Source organism: Aulonocara sp. 'chitande type north' Nkhata Bay, linkage group LG18 (assembly GCF_057382095.1).
Source record: "Aulonocara sp. 'chitande type north' Nkhata Bay isolate Kocher_YH1m ecotype deep benthic linkage group LG18, A_spYH_male_GT1.1, whole genome shotgun sequence".
Classification (NCBI taxonomy): domain Eukaryota; kingdom Metazoa; phylum Chordata; class Actinopteri; order Cichliformes; family Cichlidae; genus Aulonocara; species Aulonocara sp. 'chitande type north' Nkhata Bay.
This window is the reverse complement of record NC_141361.1, coordinates 41,451,770-41,473,879: the sequence shown is the minus strand read 5'-3', so window position 1 is coordinate 41,473,879 and position 22,110 is coordinate 41,451,770. Positions and strand designations below refer to the sequence as shown.

General features: G+C 49.2%; 1 protein-coding gene across 6 annotated transcripts in view; it reads right to left on the bottom strand.

Moving 5' to 3' along the window:
- The window catches only part of LOC147309307 (glycogen debranching enzyme-like), a 40,231-nt gene that overhangs the window by 4,751 nt on the left and 13,370 nt on the right, over nt 1–22,110 (bottom strand). For 4 of the 6 annotated variants that reach the window (XM_086272048.1, XM_086272049.1, XM_086272050.1 and 1 more), the window contains 26 exons: nt 21,964–22,090; nt 20,709–20,811; nt 19,613–19,710; nt 18,875–19,014; nt 18,542–18,729; nt 17,231–17,354; nt 15,216–15,379; nt 15,032–15,133; nt 14,413–14,568; nt 14,167–14,317; nt 13,356–13,480; nt 13,158–13,270; nt 12,941–13,075; nt 12,317–12,447; nt 12,095–12,231; nt 11,098–11,231; nt 10,786–10,961; nt 10,613–10,715; nt 10,388–10,511; nt 9,388–9,489; nt 8,401–8,512; nt 8,106–8,241; nt 1,028–1,140; nt 737–948; nt 260–357; nt 77–164 (listed from right to left, as the gene is read on the bottom strand). In XM_086272048.1, coding sequence (XP_086128174.1) covers nt 77–164; nt 260–357; nt 737–948; nt 1,028–1,140; nt 8,106–8,241; nt 8,401–8,512; nt 9,388–9,489; nt 10,388–10,511; nt 10,613–10,715; nt 10,786–10,961; nt 11,098–11,231; nt 12,095–12,231; nt 12,317–12,447; nt 12,941–13,075; nt 13,158–13,270; nt 13,356–13,480; nt 14,167–14,317; nt 14,413–14,568; nt 15,032–15,133; nt 15,216–15,379; nt 17,231–17,354; nt 18,542–18,729; nt 18,875–19,014; nt 19,613–19,710; nt 20,709–20,811; nt 21,964–22,090 — 3,392 coding nt within the window. Of the gene's footprint in view, nt 1–76; nt 165–259; nt 358–736; nt 949–1,027; nt 1,141–8,105; nt 8,242–8,400; nt 8,513–9,387; nt 9,490–10,387; nt 10,512–10,612; nt 10,716–10,785; nt 10,962–11,097; nt 11,232–12,094; nt 12,232–12,316; nt 12,448–12,940; nt 13,076–13,157; nt 13,271–13,355; nt 13,481–14,166; nt 14,318–14,412; nt 14,569–15,031; nt 15,134–15,215; nt 15,380–17,230; nt 17,355–17,581; nt 17,706–18,541; nt 18,730–18,874; nt 19,015–19,612; nt 19,711–20,708; nt 20,812–21,963; nt 22,091–22,110 lie in introns of all 6 variants that reach the window. The other 2 variants (XM_086272051.1, XM_086272052.1) reach the window with 2 other exon arrangements.

Here is a 22,110-nt window from a genome sequence, read left to right as displayed (position 1 = left end):
TTTTAAACATTTCTTCTGGTTGGCGTTCTGTTCAGCACTGCGTTCAACCATCTGCAGTGACAGACGTGGGACTCACCGGTCCTTGGTGGTAGTTGAAGCCTCTGGCCACGTTGTAGTTGTCATTGTCCAGTGCGTTATCATAGACGCCACAGTAAACCAGGTCACTGAGACAACACAATAAGAGCCATTTAAGTCTTTCACTGCTGTTACTGAACACGCGTTGTGCTGCGGCGTTTAGTTAGAAGCTTAAATGTATTACTCAGGATCTAGGGTTTTCATTCCCAGTGGTCCCAGCAGTTTCTTCCCAGCTATCTCCAAAGCGTTCCAGGCTCTCTCCACCGTGAACAGCTCTGGAGCCTGGAGCACACACACACACGCACACACGCACACACACACACACACGCGCGCACACGCACACACACGCGCGCGCACACACGCACACGCACACACGCGCACACACACACGCACGCACGCACACACACACACGCACACACACGCGCGCGCACACACGCACACACACACACACACGCGCGCACACACACGCACACGCACACATGCACACGCGCGCACACACACACGCACACACGCGCGCGCACACACGCACACGCACGCGCACACACACACGCACGCACGCACACACACACACACACACACACACACGTACGTGTAATTATTACTGAGTGTTTTTCACACAGTACTGAAGATCACAGCGAGGCGTTGGCTGTGGTTGGCTTACCACCACCATGGCGACAGTGAAGTTGGGTCTGAGCTGGTAGTCACACCAGGGGCTGGAGGCGCCGTAGCTGTCCTTATAGATGCCTTTCTTGTGCACCAGCTCAGGGTGCTTCTCATCGGGGTCATCTGGGTCACCGGACACCCAGAAGCCAGCTTCAAAGGACTGGCTGAGCTGCTCGTTCCACTGGGAGTACGAGATGAACACTTCCTTACCTGGAATAAGGTGGTTTGGTTTTAGGTGAATGACGATGGGGAATTCGTTTATGTGAAAACAGTGGAGTTTGTCACATACCATCTCTGTGTAATTTAACTCCATCGTATGGGAACAGGCCCTTGGCGTGAAGTTCCACCACCCAGCGAACTGCAGACTTACTCAGACCAACTATCTCCACCGCTGCTCCATCTCTGCACAAAAGGCACAGGACACGATATCAGTACCAACCTGGACTTTCCTTTGATTCACTGATGTTGTCAATTCAAATTGTAATATAAAGTTCTCTAAGCCAATTAAACTTCTGTGTTTTTGCATCTTTCTAACAGCAAATGTGGCACACAGAGTGAGGACATTTGTGTTTGTCAGTTATTATCGTTGTTCTAACAATGCTGCTTGAATTGGGACTAGAAAGAGAGAGCATATTTCTCCTGTTTTGGCTTCCCTTCATTGGCTTCCTGTTAAATCCAGAATTGAATTCAAAATCCTGCTCCTCACATACAAGGTCTTAAATAATCAGGCTCCATCTTATCTTAATGACCTTGTAGTACCATATCACCCTATTAGAGCACTTCGCTCTCGCTCTGCAGGCCTACTTGTTGTTCCTAGAGTATTTAAAAGTAGAATGGGAGGCAGAGCCTTCAGTTTTCAGGCCCCTCTTCTGTGGAACCAGCTTCCAGTTTGGATTCAGGAGACAGACACTATCTCTACTTTCAAGATTAGGCTTCAAACTTTCCTTTTTGCTAAAGCATATAGTTAGGGCTGGACCAGGTGACCCTGAATCCTCCCTTAGTTATGCTGCAATAGACGTAGGCTGCCGGGGGATTCCCATGATGCATTGAGTTTTTCCTTTCCAGTCACCTTTCTCGCTCACTATGTATTAACAGACCTCTCTGCATTGAATCATATCTGTTATTAATCTCTGTCTCTCTTCCACAGCATGTCTTTTATCCTGTCTTCCTTCTCTCACCCCAACCGGTCGCAGCAGATGGCCCCGCCCCTCCCTGAGCCTGGTTCTGCCGGAGGTTTCTTCCTGTTAAAAGGGAGTTTTTCCTTCCCACTGTTGCCAAAGTGCTTGCTCATAGGGGGTCATATGATTGTTGGGTTTTTCTCTGTATCTATGAAGCGCCTTGAGGCGACTTATGTTGTGATTTGGCGCTATATAAATAAAATTGAATTGAATTGCCCCACCTTGAATCGCTACCTTATCGTGGTGGAGGGGTTTGTGTGTCCCAGGGATCCCAGGGGCTATGTTGTCTGGGGGCTTTTGCCCCCTGGTAGGTAGGGGTGCAACGATATTCGTATCGATATTGAACCGTTCGATACAGTGCTTTCGGTTCGGTACGCATATGTATCGAACAATACAACATTTGTAATTTATTTTATCAACTGTCCTTCTGACGATGCTGTCTGTGTGGAGCGCTCAGTGAATCTGCGTTCGACTACTCCGCCTAGGCTGCACTGTCGACCCTAGGCGGAGCAGTCGAACGCAGATTCACTGAGCGCTCAACACAGACAGCATAGTCAGAAGGAAGAGCACAGGGCAAGCTAGCAAGACAGAAGTTAAGCTCTCCTTGCAACATGGACGTTCCCCACTTTCATTCAGATCTGGCGTTTGGAATTATTTTGGTTTTCATGTGACGTATGACCCTGAAGGTAAGCGAGTCATGGACTAAAGTAAAACAGTATGTTGGATGCGCCATGCAATGCTCAATTACATGGGTGGGAACTAGTGTGTTAGCGCAGTTAGCTCGTTAACGTGTTGGCCGTCTAGCCCCATGCACGGGGCGATCGGCGGTAGCTCGTTAACGGAGATTTGCCGTGTTGTGGCGTTAAGGTCATTTCAACGAGATTAACCTGAAAGCACTAGTGGGAACACAACGAATATGACTGCACATTTACATCATCTTAGTGCAAAGACAAAAACAACAAGCATGCTACTAACTTTAGCCAAGTCATTTAGACAGCTGTTAGCACATGATTCTCCTTATGCTGCTGAGAATATAGCCCAGAAGAAGCGGATAGTATAGCTTTTATTTTGGAAAGAGGCATTTCTCTGTAATAAACTCTCTTTTCCAAAGATGAGTGATTCCTCAATCAGATACAGGGCTCGCAAAATCGCTAGCCCGACGTCCTGGGGCTAGCGATTTTTTTCAGACGGGCTACCCTGCCCGTCGGGCTATTGTAGGAAGGAAAAATATATGTCAATGCTTTTGCATTCTTTCAGAAATGTAGCTGGGTAATTATGTCATTGGCATCGGTGAGCCACTGTCAATATGTGATATATTGAAATCGCGTTTGAATTTGCGCTTGTTTTTTTGTTTTCACTTTGCAATCGTGCGAACTGTGTATAGAGAGCGACAGCACTGATCTGTGAGTGATGATAATTTGTGCACCAATTCCTCTGACATCGTCTTATTAATCGTTAGCTTACTATGCAAACATGACAAGTGAAATCTCCCGCAGCTTAAACATGTGAGAGGTTGATCGCGCAGAGAATCGCTGAGCTTATGTGAGTGCGCGTGTAAAAGCAGCAGGATATATATTTGACTACGATGACCTGGATGACTGAGAACCTTCACAGACAGATATATATTTTAGTTCTGCTGAGCCAAATAAGACAGGTCAGGGTGAAGAAGTGACAGCCAAAGAAAAGCTTACCACAAAACGGAGAAGTTATGACAAATCAGACTATAAGGCAAAAAGAAAGTGCAGCTTTATGGTTTCATGGACAAAAGAATTTCTGTGGCTGCAATATGACGAGCTAAATTGTTATTGTGTATATATTTATTTAGATTTAGATTTCTTCATACATTCTTATATAGTTCTATATTGTGTATTGTGTATTTTGTTGTACAGTTATTTTATTTTCAACTTTAATTTATATATTTATCTTTATCTTATTCTTCCCAGTTAAATTTACCCTTCATTCTAATTTGTGTTGTACAGTTATTTCATTTTTAACCTTAATTTATATTCTATTCCTTCCTAGTTAAATTTACCCTTTTTAATTTTTCATATTTATTTCCTATCTTATTCATAGCCTTTTCCTTTTTTTGTTTTCTTTAGGTCACGAGCAGTTGTCCAAGCATTTCACTACATATCGTACTGTGTATGACTGTGTACGTGACAAATAAAATTTGAATTTGAATTTGAATTTAAATAACCAGGGGTGCACATAAGTGGTCCGCAGGTGCGCATTCGCTGTCAAAATAAAAAACGCGCACAAGGGTTAGAGTTAAATTTAAAAACTGTACTTTTGAGTTAAAATATATATTTATAATTTTAATAAATGACAAATTAAAAAGGCATGAACATTTTATTTTGTATCGAAAAAATATCGAACCGTGACACCAAAGTATCGAACCGAACCGAACCGTGAATTTTGTGTATCGTTGCACCCCTACTGGTAGGGTCTCCCATGGCAAACTGGCCCTGGGTGAGGGACCAGACAAAGAGCGATTCATAAGACCCTTATGAAAAGGACACCGAGGGAACAGTTTACCCTGCCCGGGATAGGGTTACCGGGGCCCCGCCCTGGAGCCAGGCCCGGGGAGGGTGCCCGAGGGTGAGCGTCTGGTGGCCGGGCCTTAGTCCATGGGGCCCGGCCGGGCACAGCCCGAAAAGGAGACATGGGCCCATCTTCCCGCAGGCCCACCACCCGCAGGAGGCGCCATAGGGGTTGGGTGCATTGTGTGCCGGGTGGCGGCCAGGAGCGGAGGCCCTGGCGGACTGACCCCCGGCTGCCAAGACTGGCAATAGGGACATGGAATGTCACCTCTCTGGTGGGGAAGGAGCCTGAGTTAGTGCGTGAGGTTGAGAGGTACCGGCTAGATATAGTCGGGCTCACCTCTACGCATGGCTTGGGCTCTGGAACCAGTCTCCTGGAGAGGGGCTGGACTCTGTCTCAGTCTGTAGTTGCCCCTGGTGAGAGGCGGCGGGCTGGGGTGGGTATTCTAATATCCCCTCGGCTTGCTGCCGGTACGTTGGGGTTTTTCCCGGTGGACGAGAGGGTTTGTTCCCTGCGCCTTAGGGTCGGGGAACGGGTCCTGACTGTCATCTGCGCTTATGCGCCGAGTGGCAGTTCAGAGTACCCAGCCTTCTTAGAGTCCTGGAGACTCTGTTGTCCTGCTGGGAGACTTCAATGCTCACGTGGGTAACGACAGCGAGACCTGGAGGGGCGTGATTGGGAGGAACGGCCTCCCTGATCTGAACCCGAGCGGTGCTTTGTTATTGGACTTCTGTGCTAATCACAGTTTGGCCATAACGAACACCCTGTTCGAACATAAGAGTGTCCATAAGTGCACGTGGCACCAGGACGCTCTAGGCCGTAGGTCGATGATCGATTTTGTAATCGTATCAGCAGACCTGCGACCATATGTTCTGGACACTCGGGTAAAGAGAGGGGCTGAGCTGTCAACTGATCACCACCTGGTGGTGAGTTGGATCAGGTGGCGGGGGAGGACGCTGGACAGACCTGGTGCACCTAAACGCGTAGTGAGGGTGTGCTGGGAACGTCTAGCAGAGGCCCCAGTCCGCGAGATCTTCAACGCACACCTCCGGCAGAGCTTCAACAGCATTCCGAGGGAGACTGGGGACATTGAGTCCGAATGGACCATGTTCAGCGTCTCCATTGCCGAAGCTGCTGCACTGAGCTGCGGCCGCAAGGTGGTTGGTGCCTGCCGTGGTGGTAATCCCCGAACCAAATGGTGGACACCAGAGGTGAAGGGAGCCACCAGGCTGAAGAAGGAGTCCTATCGGGCTTGGTTAGCCTGTGGGACTCTGGAGGCAGCCGACAGGTATCGACAGGCCAAGCGGAATGCGGCTCGGGCAGTGGCTGAAGCAAAAACTCGGGTGTTGGAGGAGTTCGGAGAGGCCATGGAAAAAGACTTTCGGACTGCCTCGAAGAGATTCTGGCTCTACCTGCACTGTGTATAGTGCTGGCGGAGCGCTGCTGACGTCGACTGAGAAAATTGTCAGGCGGTGGAAGGAATACTTCGAGGACCTCCTTAATCCCACTGACACGTCTTCCGAGGAGGAAGCAGAGTCTGGGGATGAGGGGAATGACCCGCCAATTTCCGGGGGCAAGGTCACTGAGGCAGTTAAACAACTCCTTGGTGGCAGAGCCCCTGGTGTTGATGAGGTCCGCCCCGAGTTCCTGAAGGCTCTGGACGTTGTAGGGCTGTCCTGGTTGACACGCCTCTGCAATGTTGCGTGGAGATCAGGGGCAGTACCTGTGGACTGGCAGACCGGGGTGGTGGTCCCCATCTTTAAGAAGGGGGACCGGAGGGTGTGTTCCAACTACAGGGGGATCACACTCCTCAGCCTCCCTGGGAAAGTCTATGCCAGAGTGCTGGAAAGGAGAGTTCGTCCGTTAGTCGAACCTCGGATACAGGAGGAACAATGCGGTTTTCGTCCTGGTCGCGGAACACTGGACCAGCTCTTTGTCCTCTCCAGGATACTTGAGGGTGCATGGGAGTTTGCCCAACCAGTCTACATGTGTTTTGTGGACTTGGAGAAGGCATTCGACCGTGTCCCTCGGGGTGGCCTGTGGGAGGTGTTGCGGGAATATGGGGTGTCTGGCCCATTGCTACGGGCCATTCGATCCCTATACAACCGTTGCAAGAGCTTGGTTCGCATTGCCGGCAATAAGTCGGACTCGTTCCCGGTGGGTGATGGGCTCCGCCAGGGCTGCCCTTTGTCTCCGGTTCTGTTCATAATTTTTATGGACAGGATTTCTAGGCGCAGCCAAGTGGCGGAGGGCTTTCGCTTTGGTGGCCTCAGAATCTCATCTCTGATTTTTGCAGATGATGTGGTTCTGTTGGCTTCATCGGGTGAGGGCCTCCAGCTCGCACTGGAACGGTTCGCAGCCGAGTGTGAAGCAGCGGGAATGAGGATCAGCACCTCCAAATCTGAGGCCATGGTTCTCAGCCGGAAAAGGGTGGAGTGCCCACTCCGGGTCGGGGATGAGTTCCTGCCCCAAGTGGAGGAGTTCAAGTATCTCGGGGTCTTGTTCGCGAGTGATGGGAGAAGGGAGCCGGAGATCGACAGACGGATTGGGGCTGCAGCTGCAGTAATGCGGACGCTGCACCGGTCCGTCGTGGTGAAGAGGGAGCTGAGTGTAAAAGCGAAGCTCTCAATTTACCGGTCGATCTACGTCCCTACCCTCACCTATGGCCACGAGCTGTGGGTAGTGACCGAAAGAACGAGATCGCGGATACAAGCGGCAGAAATGAGCTTCCTCCGAAGGGTGGCTGGCCTCTCCCTTAGAGATAGGGTGAGAAGTTCGGCCATCCGGGAGGGGCTCAGAGTAGAGCAGCTGCTGCTCCACATCGAAAGGAGCCAGCTGAGGTGGTTCGGGCATCTGACAAGGATGCCCCCTGGGCGCCTCCTGGGTGAGGTGTTCCAGGCATGTCCCACCGGGAGGAGGCCCCGGGGCAGACCCAGGACACGCTGGAGAGATTATATCTCTCGGCTGGCCTGGGAACGCCTTGGTATTCCCCCGGATAAGCTGGAGGAGGTGGCTGGGGAGAGGGAGGTCTGGGCCTCTTTGCTTAGGCTGCTGCCCCCGCGACCCGGCCCCGGATAAAGCGGATGAAGATGGATGGATGGATGGATGAATTGAATTGAGCCACATTTAGAAGGACCGTGGATCTGTGGGTTACACCTGTGGACAACACCAAATGATCTCAGCAGCTTCCTATGCTCCTGTTTATTGTGTTAGATGATTGAAGCCTGAAGAAACTAGATAGTTTATTTATTCTGATACATTATTACTATCCCAACCCGTGTGTGTGTGTGTGTGTGTTTCATAATAGCCAGCAGAGTGCACCATGATGAGACCCAGAAACTAAATATTGTGTGTGGCACCCCCACCCCACCCCCACCACAGAGAGCTGGACACCAGCAGCAGGGAGGACCCTGGGAAAGTTTCACAGAGGAGCCCGAACACCAAGCTCTGCTGTTTCGATGTGGCACTCTGTGAGGGCTGCTGTCTCAGCATGTTTAATATGTTACTTATACAACTTTGAACCTGATGGAGGGCTTCAGCGAAGTCTTTTTTGATGATTTGACTTCAGTAAAAACAGTAGAGACAGTAGAATGTGAGCAGCTGGAGTCTGCGGGTCACTTACTGCACAGCGTGAGGAGTTTGTGTTACCTTGGAGTAGCAGGCATGCCTTTGTTCCTGGCTCTCTCACTCTCTCCCATCTTGTCCATCCATGTGCCGCAGTTAAAGCGGTTTCCTCCGCTCACAAAACCTGTGGCGGGGTCGACCCGAGCAACGACGCTGAACCCTGCAAAGAGCAAAAGGTTGTGAGGTGCAGTACCCGAAAAATCTTTGTAGTAAGAACTTAGTAAAACCAGATGATGTCATCGGCTTATCAGCTGTTAGAAATTACTTTCTTAAAATGTGTATAAGTACTCTGAATACGCAACTCATTTAACACACACACCTTCATCTCTCATTTTCATGTCTATTTTGGGTCCAGCGTTTCTCTCTCTGAAGGAAATGCCCTCCAAGTGGCGCCGCAGAGCTTCATGGATCACATCATACAGAGGCTGCTCCTGCACATGTATGAACACACAGAACGTTCGGGGCATAAACACACAACACTCAGCATCTGTGTGGGCCACTCCAGTATTTGGTGACTGCCAGCAGTCGCATTAAAGAGACGCCGATGCTGCTGGAACACAGGAGGAGCAGGTGTACCAGTCCAGGTGTGCACCTGTTAAATGTACTATTAGTGCTCTGAATAATAAGAGGAGCAGCTCGTTAGGATCGTGGTCTTTGTAGTTTAGCCTCCTGTTGGGTCAAAGGTTACACATCAGCTAGCTATGACGGTATGTCAGTGTGCGAGTGCTGACTGCTTTGTTAAATTGTTTGCAGTGTTTAGTGAAGCCCTGAGATAAGCATGCCGCCTGAAAATGAACTTAAGGAAAATATTTTCAGTACTGTGCAAAAATCTTGAGCCACCCCCTCATTTCTTCATATTTTAGGGACAATAGGTGCAGAGATTCATTTAAACGTCCAGAAATACAGTCAAACAGCACAAAGTGAGTATTTGGTACGATCCCTGTAACACAGCCTGAACAGCTCGTCTAAGTAACCCTAAAGAACATTTCTCTGTTCCACTCAGTCATGATGATCCCACACGAACGCTTCATGAACACAGTCTGCATCCTGTTGTACACAGGGCCACAGTCACTGGTGTCATGCCTGACTGTGCTTACAGAGGACAACTTGGACCACAAAGTCCAAAAGACCTGGTGCCACTGATGTTCCTGTCACAGCTCAGCCTTCTCTGCCCGTTTCCCTTAAGAACGGCGTAGAAATGTAGAGAGACTAATACTGGCTGAAGGGCCAGGGGTGAGCTCCAGCCTGAGGTGTGTGTGTGTGTGTGTGTGTGTGTGTGTGTGTGTGTGTGTGTGTGTGTACATACCACCTCTCCAGGTTTACAAGGCTCGCAGTCATCAGTGGGGTACATGCGTGTGACAGGGCAGCTAAGGATTTCATGCCCTCTGGGAACCTGGGTAGTGTAGTCCTGAACACAAGCACGAATGCACAAAGGTGTTTGTTTAGACACAGATTTAATGAGCAGCTTGAAAGTTAAACATTGACGTTTAGCATCATTGATCCCCCATCTCATTGAAGGGCTTTCAGTACTGTTCCACACATGAAGTTTTTAAGTCCTCACTCCGGGCGCCGTACCCTCACTCCTCACTCGTACCCGCACTCCTCACTCCCGGCGCCGTACCCTCACTCCTCACTCGTACCTGCACTCCTCACTCGTACCCGCACTCCTCACTCCCGGCGCTGTACCCTCACTCCTCACTCGTACCCGCACTCCTCCCTCGTACCCGCACTCCTCACTCCCGGCGCCGTACCCTCACTCCTCACTCCGGGCACCGTACCCGCACTCCTCACTCGTACCCGCACTCCTCACTCGTACCCGCACTCCTCACTCCCGGCGCTGTACCCTCACTCCTCACTCGTACCCGCACTCCTCCCTCGTACCCGCACTCCTCACTCCGGGCACCGTACCCGCACTCCTCACTCGTACCCGCACTCCTCACTCCGGGCGCCGTACCCGCACTCCTCACTCGTACCCACACTCCTCACTCGTACCCTCACTCCCGGCGCCGTACCCGCACTCCTCACTCGTACCCTCACTCCTCACTCGTACCCCCACTCCTCACTCCGGGCGCCGTACCCTCACTCCTCACTCGTACCCCCACTCCTCACTCCCGGCGCCGTACCCTCACTCCTCACTCGTACCCCCACTCCTCACTCCGGGCGCCGTACCCTCACTCCTCACTCGTACCCCCACTCCTCACTCCCGGCGCCGTACCCTCACTCCCGGCGCCGCACTCCTCACCCCGCGCGCCGTACCCGCACTCTGCTCTCTCTTGTTTCTAGTTTAAGTTCACAGCAGCTCCCACCTGGATGCACTGCAGCCACCACCACACAGCGTCCCTGCAGTTGTATCTGGCACATCGACCCTCCCCCAGCAGGTTGGGGATCAAACCGTGGCGCAATGTCCCTGCAAAGGCCAGGATGATGTTGCTATGGAGACCATGATAAGGAATTTAGTTTGTAAGGAAATGTAATATAATTAATACACTCGTGTGTCATGAGAATCAGATGAGGTGCACGGGGTCACGCACCGAGCCTCGACGTGTCTACCAGTGAGGAGCAGCAGTCCCCTGAGAGCGATGAAGGTGTCTCTGCCCCAGCAACGGAAAATCCCCGCAGAGAAATGAGGAAGACCTGACAAAGAGACGTGACTCAAAACAAGATTTCATCGGGAAACACAGCATCAGATGTGTGTGACTGTTACCTGCAGCCAGCGAGGCGCAGCACTGCTCCTTCTGGCCCGTGATTGGACTGATGCGGTACGGGACGTCGTCTAATTGAGCAGAAACAGGAGGCAGAGCAGGAAAGCGTCCAACGCTGCACATCTGAACCGAACCGAGCGCCAGGTGACGAACAAAGGTAGAGCCGTTCTGGACAAAGCTGTTTTCAGACGGAGGACAGGTACACGTCATCGCTCGACCGCAGCGAACCGGACACAGAGATGAAGATGAGCTGTACACTAACATTTCAGTACAACAAAGAGATCTGCTGTGTCGACAGACACAGCACAGCCTACCTGGACATGAGTTTGTAGGTGGCATCGAGGGCTGTGGTGTAGGTGGAAACTAGGATAGCATCAAAGTAGCAGGGGATGAGGTAGCGGGGCATGTGTTTGAGGAAATTAAACATGGCTGCCAACCAGCGACCCACCTGCAGACACACAGAAGATGAAGACTTGTGTCTGACAGAAACAAGCAGCCGTGTTTGAGGAAGAACGAGTATAAGGAGGAGACGCAGGAAGGCTCAGTACTCAGCAGCACCTGCCTCAAACAACTATGGTCCAGGGCAGGGACAGAAATATCTAAGCTTGTGTCTCAGTCAGCTGGGTCGCACACAGGCCTGAGCAAATGACTCGGTAGCATTAGCACTTTGTAGGATTAGCGCTTTGTAGGATTAGCGCTTTGTAGCTAGCAGCCTGTGAGTTCAGGTTTTTGGAGCACAATTTAAGGAGTCAGTCATGTTGCAGACGTTTCCTCCAGTGCTAATGTGGATTTCATTGAGCTTTAGTCAGCTTAGGCTTTTAACTTATTTTAGTGTTAGCCGACTAAATATCATTAGATTGTTGGAGAGTATAAAGTTTGTCATGTTTTTACCAGTGACAGTTTACAGAGTCTGTATGCACGCTTCTCTTCTTCTGCAGTACTGACTTTATGGGGTTTCATGAGAAACAGTATGGCAGATAGTCGTTTCACACCCTCCTTTATGTTCATCTTGTTTTTATTCGGTGATTAAAGTCTCAAATACATTTCATCCATTCATGGTTTTCTGTCATGTTTGTTCTCAAACAGCTGCTCCAGTCCTTTAGCACACTCAGTATTTCATCGTTATCTAAATGAACATTAGTGGCGATTCCCTCCGACAGAGTCTCTGAAGTACTGGGACCAACAGGAACAGGAAGAATGTGAAAACTGCACACAGAAAACTCAAACCCAGAAGCCGGCGGCCTGTGTGAGGTGGCCTGTGGTGGTAAGAGGTCATCACAAACAGGAGCCTTAAACCAGTCCCAGTCTCACCTCTGCCAGCGGCCCCTCCCTGTGCATCAGCCTATTGGCGACGAAGTCTATGAGCCAGTCTCCGTCTCTGAGGTTGGCACACAAAGGATGGCCCAGGTCGTTGTTGGGACGAACATCAGCAAACACAGACATCAGACCTGCAAACACAGCAACACTTTAGTAACACTCATTTGGTCTCCATCCTAGATGAGGTACAGACTGGACTGAAGAACATAAAGTTACCCTGAAGTCCTGCGTATTTGAGAGTTTCCCAGCCTGGGATACTGTAACAGCCTCCGCCTTCCTCTTTTTCCTCCGTGTCGCAGCAAAACAGCAGGACATTCATGTCTGCCAGCGTCAGCTTAGACATGAGCCTGTTAAACACAGTCTCAATAAGAAGCTGCTACAGGCCATCACCTAAAGCTAAAAGCATTAACATAAACAGCAGCGTTCATCTATCCCGTCACATTTCCCTGATGATTTTATGTTCCTACTAACTGATGGATGATCAGAGTACAGCAACCTACTAATGATGTGACTGACACCTGTTTGACAAGTCCTGGTTTTACACCATAGCTCGTGACAGCTGGTATCCAATTATATCCATCAAGCTATGACGACAAAAGCGCTCAATCTTTGGGTCTGTGTGGGTACAGAGTATGTAAGAGGTGTGTGTGCTAGCAAAAATACTGTACTACTAACAGGATGAAGTACTCTGCATATCTGTGTGTCTGATATACTAGCTTCACCTTTCTGAGTGTACCCTGCAGCTCGCACCGTTGCATCTCATCTTAGCGAGACACGTTCTGTCAGTCCCATTTCATCCATACCACAAAAAGGCCTGTGTTGAGTATGTGGTGTGCTCACTGTGCCAGGGGCTTCTTCAGTGCGTCTGGTGGGTTTTCATCTGCTACGCTGCCTCTCCTGTACTTTGGGCTAAACTGGGACAGATAGTACCTCAGCAGTCCCACCAGCTTCTGGGCTTTGGGATCCAAACTGACCCTGACAAGGAGAGAAAAGAGAAACGCGAGTCTGAAAAGTGACCATAACACACAATCACGCGTGACGTTTGTGTGTGTGCTACCTGAAGGCGATGATGCTGCCGGGTGTCAGCTTCTGGAAGGTGATCTCGTGCACAAACTCTGAACGCCCTTTTGACGTCACTCCAGCTTTCTTCATCACTGTACTCTCATCCACCTGTGCACACAGCAGAACCAGTTTAACACCGTCCGTCTGCCACTAACGCTCAGAAACACACCTGTGTTAAACATGACGCGCTCACCGAGATGTGCTCTTTCATTTCCACTGTGTATTCTGGCATGCCGTTGATGTAGTTCTCATCCTTCTTATATTTCCCGGTGCTCCTTTCCACCATCCTTGCCTCCAGCACCACCTCCTCTATTTTCCCTGGGAGAGGGAAAAGGTGGCAGCATGCACTGTGAATCCATCCAAACTACACACCTAACATGTTGTGACAAATTTTCCAGATCCGACTTTGCAGGTAACACACACACACCATATGCACTGCCTTTATGTAAAAATGTGTTCTCAAAATACACTGAAAACAATAAATAAGTAAAAGTCAGTATCAAGTAATTATGGTCCTCATGTCTCTGAACAGGACAGACTCTGGGCTCATCCAGTTCTCATGAGAAGCAGGGAGAATTTCATGGTTTGATGCAGATGTCGAAGGTGTATCAGTGTGGGACCATATCTGAGACCAGGACAGCGTTTTTAAACCAGGATTTTATCGTCTGCATCTCTTCACATATTTAGTACTGTTGGGTTACAAGACTGAACGGGGTCCTATCATGTTGTTGTTGATGTGTGTGGCTTGCAGCAGCAGCGCTGCAGCCGAGTGTGCACAGCAACGTGAATAAAGAGATGCTGCAAAGCATGAACGTGCACCCGGGTCTGCTAGCAGTACCTGATCTGAGTGAGGAGCGCACTTGTTTTCAAATGCAATGATAAGATTATTCAGATCCAACTAATCGAAAAAAATAAATCAATGAAAATAATAAAAAACAAACAAACGTGGTGGGTGTGCACAGCTGCACTAAGATTCAAAATCCACAGTAATGATGTTGTTCTACCAGGAATGAACATGGGCGGGACACTGGTGCTGTACTGGTGGGTTTTGGGATCCCAGAAGGCGGTCCTGCTCACGGTTACCACAGACTGGTGGGTGCTGGGACAGTGACGAGTCACTGCAACGATGTCTGCATCCACCTGGTCCACGTACACCTGGACAGGAGGAGTTGGACAAACTGTACCAAAAGGTTTTAGCATCGAAGCATCGGCTTTAGCACAGAAAGCACTTCCTGTGTGTGTGTGTGTACCTGTGTGAATCCCTGTGCAGCTAGCTCCTGGTGCAGCTTGTTTACTGCCCGTTTCCCAGCTACGATGCCGGTACAGGAGCTAACCTCACCAGGAGAGGATGGGACTGCTGACGGGTTCCACTTGGGATAGAAGCGCTCCTCCTTCACCACAGAGATCTGTGCACAGGTAAGCATGGAGTCGGTGTGTGCTCTTATTGCAGCGCCTCTCACAGGGCCTCAAAGTAACACTTTTATTTTCTTTATTTGATGAACTGCCTCGTGAATTAGCACTATTTAAACTGGAAGTATAAAGGAATGAGGGTTGACTTGAAATTTTGGATTTTATTATATATGTGACAGATTTATCCAGTGAATCTAAATTCACTGGAACATCAGCATTAACAAAGGAAAAATCCAAAACTATAAAGTGAACTTACGATGTATGTCTGTCATGTTAAGTTTGCTTCTGCTGTTTTAGATTCTAAAGACCGTTTGTGTCCACAAAAACTCCACAAAGGACCAAAGACAGGCTGAGCTTGTGTTAATGAGCAGTTAGGCACATTTTTACAAATACGCCCCATTATTGGAGACTTTGTTCTGTCGTGTTCAGCAAAATGCTGTCAGATAAATATATAATAACCTGATGTGGCACCAGTTCATCGTATCCACGGGTGGAGCCAGTAGCGCAGCACGCCATGGCCACGATAGCAGAACTGGGCAGAGCGTCGAAGGCTGAGCGGAGCTGTAAACGACACACCCGACAATTAACCATCGTACAACAGCTCGACTCCAAGCTCACTGTCAGCTGATCTCAAGAGACCCACCTGGATAGGACACTCGTTGTCATGGGTTACATCAAGAAACATGGCGTGTGCAATGGAGGGTGTCAGTGGGCGGAGACTGGGCTGAACAAAAGCTCCTACTGGCTCACCGCCGTAACGATACACCAGGCGGCCCTCCTCGTGGCTGTCACCAGCTGACATCGCCTCTGATGATCGAGTGAAGGGGGAAAACCAAAGTAAGCGCTCGCAGACACAGGTGGACACACGCCATGCTGCATCACTGACAGGTGAGCTCACACACTCAGTTACATTTGTTTCCATGTGAATCCAAACTGAGTACAAATGACATCAGAACCATGATGGGGATGAAAAGTTGAATCTGTGCAAACGGTCCAGCAACATCCATCCATCCATCCATCTTCATCCGCTTTATCCGAGGCCGGGTCGCGGGGGCAGCAGCCTAAGCAAAGAGGCCCAGACCTCCCTCTCCCCAGCCACCTCCTCCAGCTTATCCGGGGGAATACCAAGGCGTTCCCAGGCCAGCCGAGAGATATAATCTCTCCAGCGTGTCCTGGGTCTGCCCCGGGGCCTCCTCCCGGTGGGACATGTCTGGAACACCTCACCCAGGAGGCGCCCAGGGGGCATCCTTGTCAGATGCCCGAACCACCTCAGCTGGCTCCTTTCGATGTGGAGCAGCAGCTGCTCTACTCTGAGCCCCTCCCGGATGGCCGAACTTCTCACCCTATCTCTAAGGGAGAGGCCAGCCACCCTTCGGAGGAAGCTCATTTCTGCCGCTTGTATCCGCGATCTCGTTCTTTCGGTCACTACCCACAGCTCGTGGCCATAGGTGAGGGTAGGGACGTAGATCGACCGGTAAATTGAGAGCTTCGCTTTTACACTCAGCTCCCTCTTCACCACGACGGACCGGTGCAGCGTCCGCATTACTGCAGCTGCAGCACCAATCCGTCTGTCGATCTCCGGCTCCCTTCTCCCATCACTCGCGAACAAGACCCCGAGATACTTGAACTCCTCCACTTGGGGCAGGAACTCATCCCCGACCCGGAGTGGGCACTCCACCCTTTTCCGGCTGAGAACCATGGCCTCAGATTTGGAGGTGCTGATCCTCATTCCCGCTGCTTCACACTCGGCTGCGAACCTGACAGTGCGAGCTGGAGGCCCTCACCCGGTCACCTGATCATAACTGCACAGGGTTGTTGGAGTTTATCTGGTTTGATTCCAGGATTTGACAGAGTTGTGTTTGTCAGTGGGTCACACAGCTGTGGATGAAGATCCATGAAAGCCGTGACTTTGGTAACCTGCACAGAGTCACGCAGGCCTGCAGTGTACACACCTGAATAATAAACACCTGCGTTTTGTGTTTGCCTGTGTTATCTTTGTCTAACATTTACATTTGTTTCATGAAGTGTGAGAAATGTGCAAAAAATATGGAACCAGGAAGGAAGCAAACCAGGACACAGTTATTACTGTGACCTCCAACAGGTGCAGCTCTGTGACGGGGTTTGGTGCAGTGGGGTTTGGACCTCACTACATATTAAAGCTACTTCCTATACAAGTAGTTTTTAGTACCACAACTACAAGTACTGAAAGATGTCACTGAATGCCAAAAAAAAATCTAGTTATAATTCCTGAGTTTACATTTTTGGTTTTTACTTCAAGCTTTGGGCGTGCTCCAGGAACAGCGCCACAACAAGCAGAGTTCAGCACGACTGAAATGTGGCTGATCTCCCCTTCGATGCTGGGATGTCCAGAAGTGCTCAGAATTCATTTCGGATCATCTACACAGCACGCTCTGACTTCATCACAGGCTCCACACTTTGTGCACAATCCCAGCTCATCACCAGTGACGAGAGCGGGACTCCTGGAACAGCTGAGCTCTCAGCAGTTTCAGGAGTCTGAATGTGATTACATGGATTTATTCAAGCTGACTTGAGGATGTTCTGAAGATGTGGAATTGATACAAATATTTAAACATGAATGAAGTCAGCAGTTAACGAACATGCTGTATTTGTAGGTGTGTTATAGACACGGTACTTTACCTCGTATGAGTGATGTAATCCCTAGCTTGGTAACAAAGACATTATCCAGCTCCTCGCTGCCGGTGAACAGCTCAGCCACCACATACAGGTCAGGACGCACCGTTCTGGCCACATCCAGCATGAACTAACAAACCACAGCATGACAAACCAGTGCGGGGGGGCATGCATGAAAGAAAGATTGAAGGAGGAAGAGGAGGAGAATGAAAGTGAAGGGGACTCAGCCAGTTAGAATGGTGCAGTCGTGCAGTCAAAGAACACACGGAGAGGTGGAGTGTTTGGAGACATGCAGAACAATGCAGTGGGGAGAGAAGAAAGACAGTCACACATTTAGCTTGCACATCAGTGCTGTACCTCGTATGAGACTGCTAATTCCCAGCCGGTTAACAAAAACATTGTCAAGGAGCTCGCTGCCTGTAAAGAGCTCAGCTATCACATACAGATTGGGTCTGACCGCTCTGGCTGCGTCTAACATGGCCTGGACGACAAACATCACGGACAAGGAGAGAGAGAGCTGCTGTTAGCAGGGACACGCTCACACGGGACAACATGGCTGTAATGACGCTGCGTCTTCTCTTTGTACATGCTTGAACTCAGCATTAATCATATTTGTCACTACAGTTAGGACCGTTACAGTGTAGCACAGACGTCCTGAGATCGTTTCACTGAATCTCACTGATAATGCGTGTCGAAGCAGAAGGGTGCGCCACAGCAGCATTTGCTCGCACCTGGACTAGACTCACTGAGGCCACATCACAGTATTACTTCAACACTTGCAGATGGAACAAGCCGGCTCTCAAATGGAGCCGAAACCAGAACAAGTTCCAGAAGGACACGGTGACGTCTGGAAATACAGTTAACACGCTAAGAAGTGGCTATCCTTCCAACATCCTCTGCAAAACACAAGACAGCCAGGACATCCAATAATAATTTGCCTGGGTTATTTATATGGTGGCTACTGTAACAAAGCCCCAAAAATTCAGACCCCTCCCACAGGGCGGGTCAGCACAGGGCCACACAGCGACCTCTCTGCTGTTATCACAGATGTCTGTCTATTCAAACTGTGGCACATCAGTGATTTAAATAAACACTTTCATGCTTTGAGACTAACACAAACATGTCGTGTGTCCTCGACATGTCTGTAGAACAGTTCAACAGTGACGTTCGGCCCCAGTGAGACATCAAACATATTTCTAACATGTAAGCCTGCAGAACAACTTTACTGCAACATGGAGCTAAAGTGTTACGTGTCCTGGATTTAAACGTAGAATAATTGACATGAAGTGTGTGATGTACAGTGAGGTGTGGCGATACCTCAGCAACATGTAAAGGTGTGGAATGGCAGTTGTCCAGGCGGACTCCGTGGAAATACTTGGCTGTGATTTGCGTGTATTTCTTCATGTGATCCCACAGGTAGGGACAGTCGTCAGGCGTGTTGCCGTATCGTAGTTTGACACTGTCACCCCAGGCGATCAGCTCCCGACGAATGTACACGTTGGAGCCTTTATGGAGCAGAAGCACTTCAGTACTGATACGGTCACTTTATTACTCCCAGGTCGCAGCAACAACAGTCACTGACAGGTTAAAGCAGCATCATATTCAACATTTAGTCTTTTTTTAACCACTTGTGTGGCTCATCCTGTTTACCTGGTTCAGCAAAGTTCCTGAGTGGATCGTCGCCCATCACCCAACCGTTGTGGGCCAGGAAATGGCACATCTTGTCTGGCTGGTCCAGCAGCTGCATTTCCTGGTCCAGAGTCATGTCCTGATAGGGGAAGGTGAAATACCTGACCGGAAGATGGGAACATGGCATTATGGCTGCCCGGGTGATGTGAACGTAGTGCAGCTGTGGACACTTTGTGTCAAAGCACTTCATGTTAGACAACGGATCATTTGATGGATCCTATTCAGTGAGGATCAATGAGTTTGTCACCAACATCCACGCTTTTCAAAGGAAACATGAATCCAACTGACTGCTACTGGATATAAAGCTTTCTATGTAGTTTGAGCCTCATTTACCTGTCAGCACATTCATCCAAGTGCTTTATTGAAATAAGCCTGAATACTTTTATCTTAATGCTCACATACTTTGATGTATGTGGAACAACTCGGGGTTCAGCATCTTGCCCTGAGTTTGACACACAGGTTGGAGAACCAGGGGTTGAGCCACCCACCTTCTAATTGGTATACAGCTCACTGACTTCTGAGACAGCGCCACCCCTAATACGTACTTATAGTATGGGCCATGATAATATCTTAGCATTATGAAGTGTTCAGCTAACCTGCCTCGTGTCTTTGTTAAAGCTTTAGTAAATGTCCTGAGTTATTAACACACTTCACTGTACTCTGTCTTCCTCTCATTAGTCAGCTCTTTAAACTGGTTACCTGGTGACCATTGGGTTTGTCCTGGTAACAGGGCCCAGCCTGGGACCGTGCTCAGCAAGTCGTTCATAGACGATGTTTCCAATAAGACAGTTGACAGCCTGGAGGGACAAAGAAGAAGGTTGTGACAGAGCAAAAGACAAATCAGACACTTGTTCGAAAACAAAGTACCCGCACACACGTTAAAGATTTTACATGTCACAGAGAAGGTGTTTGCTGAAAATGACCATGTATAGAAACAGTCCACACAGGAGCCCAGCGATGGCGACAGTTCATCTTACAGAGCAGTTATCAAACAGCTAACAGATCAATGGTTAATCTGGAGTTGCAGTCAGGTTTCAGAGCTCATCACTGTACAGGAGGCTGAAGGTTATGAAGACCTTACAGCCTCTGACCGTGGACCTCAGTGCAGTGGTCCATACGTTATTACAGCGCTGTTAGTGTTAGAGGTGCTGTGCTGCAGTGGTTTGACCTGAATCACCTGCAGCTTCCTGCTTTGACATTCAAATGAAAGCGACGTTTCTTGTAAACAGCCACAAACATCAGGATAGCATGAACTTTGCCTCCACGCTGAGCCATGTTCATTCATATTTTTATCAATCTAACATTTTATTTCATTTCACTAACGAAATGTTAGGAAACCCCTGAGCTCGTGCGGTACACCCCACGGCCCCCTTTAGCTCCGCCCCTGTTTGCAGCAGGGTCCTGTGTCCTGCCGTCAGCGTTCAGCATGCTGCCTATCTGTATCAGTTAAACGTAACTTCTGCAAACAGCGGTGGCTGGAGCAGCTTTACACTTCTGTTGAACAGGTGCTTTGAAGGACTACTACCAGCTTTTTCATGTGAAGCTTTTAATGGTGATTACTGGTCACAGCTCCGCCTCTTTGCTCTTCACGGCGTGTCCTCAGACTCTGGCTCCAAGTTAAAGTGACAGCATCGTCTCAGGCGTAGCTGTTATCAGTCGTTTTGCTCTAAACCTGGGGCTGCATTGGCCCGATGCTGACTGACAGACGGACGTTAATTCACAGGTTTAACAGCTTTCGATGCTTTTCCCCTCTAGCTAACACGTCAGGTGTGGCCCTGTACAGTGGCAGCCTTACCTGCTCCTGATGCTGGTGCACTATGTGATACTGCTCTGCATTCAGGTCAGTCAGTTTCTGATTGAGCCAACCGCAGCACTCCTCGATGTGTTGAGGTGACAAGCTACAGAGGGAAGCAACATTACATCACACTGCTGTGTGCCGCACACACAGATATACACACTTTACATTAACTACACTGGTCCATGTCAGCGTCACAGAGGTAACTCATATCTGAACAATGAAGAAACATTACAATGTAGTTTTTAAATGTTTGTGGGCTTATTTTTTTCAACCACGCTGTGCTGAGTGATGAGCATGGAGGAACAGGGATGTGCTCCCTACAGATGCAAACATCAGTCTTCTTTTCACAACAGAGGTCCTGATTCATTTAATACTGAACTAACGTTCACACTAAGTCAAAGGGACTGTGTGGCGTCACCTGAATGACTTATTTTGGACTGGAAACCAAACAGAACCATCATATTTAAGAACAAATCCTTTCACACTCTGGACGATCGTCAGCCAATCACAGGGGTCCATGGGTCTGAAATGCAGGGTAAGCTGTACCCACACACGGTGTGTCAGATTAGCTTGCTGAATGTGGTTAATGCTAACACGCAAGGACAGGAGGCTGCTGCTTTTATCCCCACACAGGTCCACACCTGTGCAGGATAAGGTTACACATTGGTCTAATCGGGTGGTGATGTCACCTGACTCTGTCCACATTGCATGTTTAAAACTTCCTGTTGCAGCTCTAATGTGATGGCTGCGTAACATCTTCGAGCCAACTGTCAACTGCATACTTACAGTGCTGTGAAAGCAGAGTTCTTACATTTGAGCAATATTTGTCACGTTTTTCTTTAATATTAGACAAAAATAACCCATTTAAATACAAAACGCTGTTTCTGAATGATGAGGCAAAAAGACCTGGTCCGATGTGATTGTTGAGCTCACTTTGTCAGACAGACATTAAAGTTACGTCCTGATTGAACAGGCGTGGCTCGTTAATCAGTTCATTCGTTCGTTCCACACATGGCGGGATGGGTTTGGACAGCTTCATTTCCCCTTAATAAATGTAATCTTAATTTAAAAATACTTTTATAAATGCCAACAGTCTTTTACGACTGTCGGGTGAAAACAGCACATTTACTCAGCTCATCTTTGTCCAGGATTAAAAACGTGTTTGACGATCTGAAAAGAACAAAGAAACTCAATCGCAGCACGTTGACCAGCAGCCCAACATCACACTCGTGCCGTGGACCCCGAGTCTCACCTGTGAGGCACAAACGTCTCCAAAGCAGAGTCCATGTCTGCTGTGTTGCCATAGCGACGGTATTGTGGATCCTGAATGATCCTGAGGCCCGTCTGCCCTCCAGTCTTGCTGTGGTCTGGCTTGGTACCTGATGGCAGGCACACACAT